Source organism: Oratosquilla oratoria, chromosome 3 (genome assembly GCF_046742065.1).
Source record: "Oratosquilla oratoria isolate Oo_2021 chromosome 3, ASM4674206v1, whole genome shotgun sequence".
NCBI classification, from domain to species: Eukaryota; Metazoa; Arthropoda; class Malacostraca; order Stomatopoda; family Squillidae; genus Oratosquilla; species Oratosquilla oratoria.
The window spans coordinates 14,053,267-14,055,350 of NC_134779.1; the positions used below are offsets into that span (position 1 = coordinate 14,053,267).

Genomic DNA, 2,084 nt, shown 5'->3' on the forward strand with positions numbered 1-2,084 from the left:
TATGTCATATTTGGGTAAAAGTGACAACACTGTATATTTACGTACTAAACACTGTATGGGTTAAAATCGAATTTGTCAAAGACCGATGCTGTGGTGGGAAATGGAGAGTTGGCTCACTAAAAAGTGGGGAATTGGAGAAAAAAGGATAAGAATCCCTGGCTTAGATCATGTTCGGTGATTTTCTTACGTTTAGGTCGTAACATTTTGCATTATTGTATGTAACTAAAAGATTGAGTAAGAATAAGGGAATAATCATGGGGGCGTGACACCCTTTGATGCGTCCCCTGGGAAGGAGTTTAGCCAAACTAAGAAAAAAGATTCCTGTCGATTGTCGTACGATTAATTATCGTACATCGCTGACATTTCCATCGGGTGTACGATGCTATCGTGCAACCCATGCTTTTCCTGAATACGGGGGAATCATGACGCTGAAGGCAGACGCCCTGTGGGTGGGTGGGGGGGGGGATGGGTTGTAGTGGATCTGCCCTAAGGGACGAGAATTTCGTTATTCAGGTCGTCTGTTCGTTTTCATGACCAACGGATAATTTCCTCAGTTCGTTTTTGATTTACAAACATCTGGAATTTAACTTTCATTCTGAATTTCATCCACACATGTTTTTTTTTGTTTTGTTTTTTCATTTACATAGGATGCAAATCCATCTCCTTCAGTGACATCCTTTCCCCGGAAAAGACTTCTCTAACATCTTAGGTGAAGTGACACGGGTTTTGTGGACTCAATTAAGTCTGAGGACAGATGCTTTCATGCAGCCTGATGGGAGGGCGGACCCCACAACGATAGGAGCTCGATGGACCGTGACCCCTACCCCTTCGACCCCTTCAGCCTTATGGCATTACGTGACTTCGTATATATACAAATCAGCTGATCGGAAATGGTCGCTCATTGATGTCAACACAAATCAACTGATCGGAGACTTTCGTTTTCTCTTGTTGCCAGACAACACAAATGGAGCCTGTTTGGGGAGACTAACACGGTCAGCATACATCGACAATGGTGATATTGCCATTGTTTCTGTTATTAACAACAGTACCTCTCCTGATTTCAACATTAACCAAAAATTCTCTAGCCATCTTTCTAGAATATTTGGCATCAAGCTGATATGGTCAATGATTACAAGATTTTTCTAGTATTGTGAATAAACATTTCTAGTGCAATTTGGGTCCCATGAGGAGGGTGTGGAGCTTCTAGATGGAGCTTATTTGGGCCTTGCTAGAACCGGACTGGATTCTAGGCGTACTTGGAAGCCTCTGTCTCACTACGGAGGTATTGTATCTGGATTAATAGTGCACCATACGCCGTGGGCTTCTTCTTCTTCTTCTAGGTAGTGGTAGGCAGTATACACAGGAACACACGAGCCCACACACACCACACGGGTACCCCGGTAACCGGGGACTTCGGTAATGACACCTGTATCGTCTGCGAATCGGGTCGAATCCCGGTAGATACGATTGGTATATTCCCGGTAGATGTGATTGGTAGATGAACCGGTACATGTTATTGGTAGATGAAGGGTGTTATGTCCACGGAGAATGATTGGGAATAGTAGTGGTTGTATGGGACGTTGGTTGATGGTCGTGACGACAAGTAGTTAGTGGTAGAAACGGTGATTGGTATTTTAGCGATAAAGGTTACGAATGTTGTTGGCGAACAATTGGTAAATATAGCCGTTGTCATGGTTACCACGATGGATGGCAAGAATAGGAGAAACGATAGATAAATGAGACAGACGAAATAATTGAATTTGTAATTAATGATGATAAAAAAAAGAAAATCGTTTTTGTCGTTGTATGACAAGTAACGCGATTTTTTTTTATTGCTCACATGCCATGGGGTGTGGCGAAGAGGCCGATGCGATGCAGGTGTCGAACAGCAGGTGTTGCAGGTGTTCAAGCGTCGTGAAGGTTGCAGGCAGATGGCGGGGTCAGATGGATGAAAGAAAAGAAGGAAAATAATCAGAGAAGGCCAGGAGTTTACACAGTCTAATGCCTTTGAACACAAACTCGAGGGATGCAAAGTTTTTTTGTGCGTAGACAAACATACACACACACACACACACAAACACGGA

At 43.3% G+C, this 2,084-nt stretch overlaps 1 protein-coding gene across 1 annotated transcript in view; it reads right to left on the reverse strand.

Moving 5' to 3' along the window:
- Positions 1-428: 428 nt before the first annotated feature.
- LOC143019508 (uncharacterized) overlaps positions 429-2,084 on the reverse strand; it is an 8,344-nt gene continuing 6,688 nt past the window's right edge. The window contains exon 4 of the mRNA XM_076175188.1: positions 429-1,435. Within this exon, the coding sequence (XP_076031303.1) occupies positions 1,297-1,435 (139 nt within the window). The 3' untranslated portion in view covers positions 429-1,296. The remainder of the gene's footprint in view (positions 1,436-2,084) is intronic.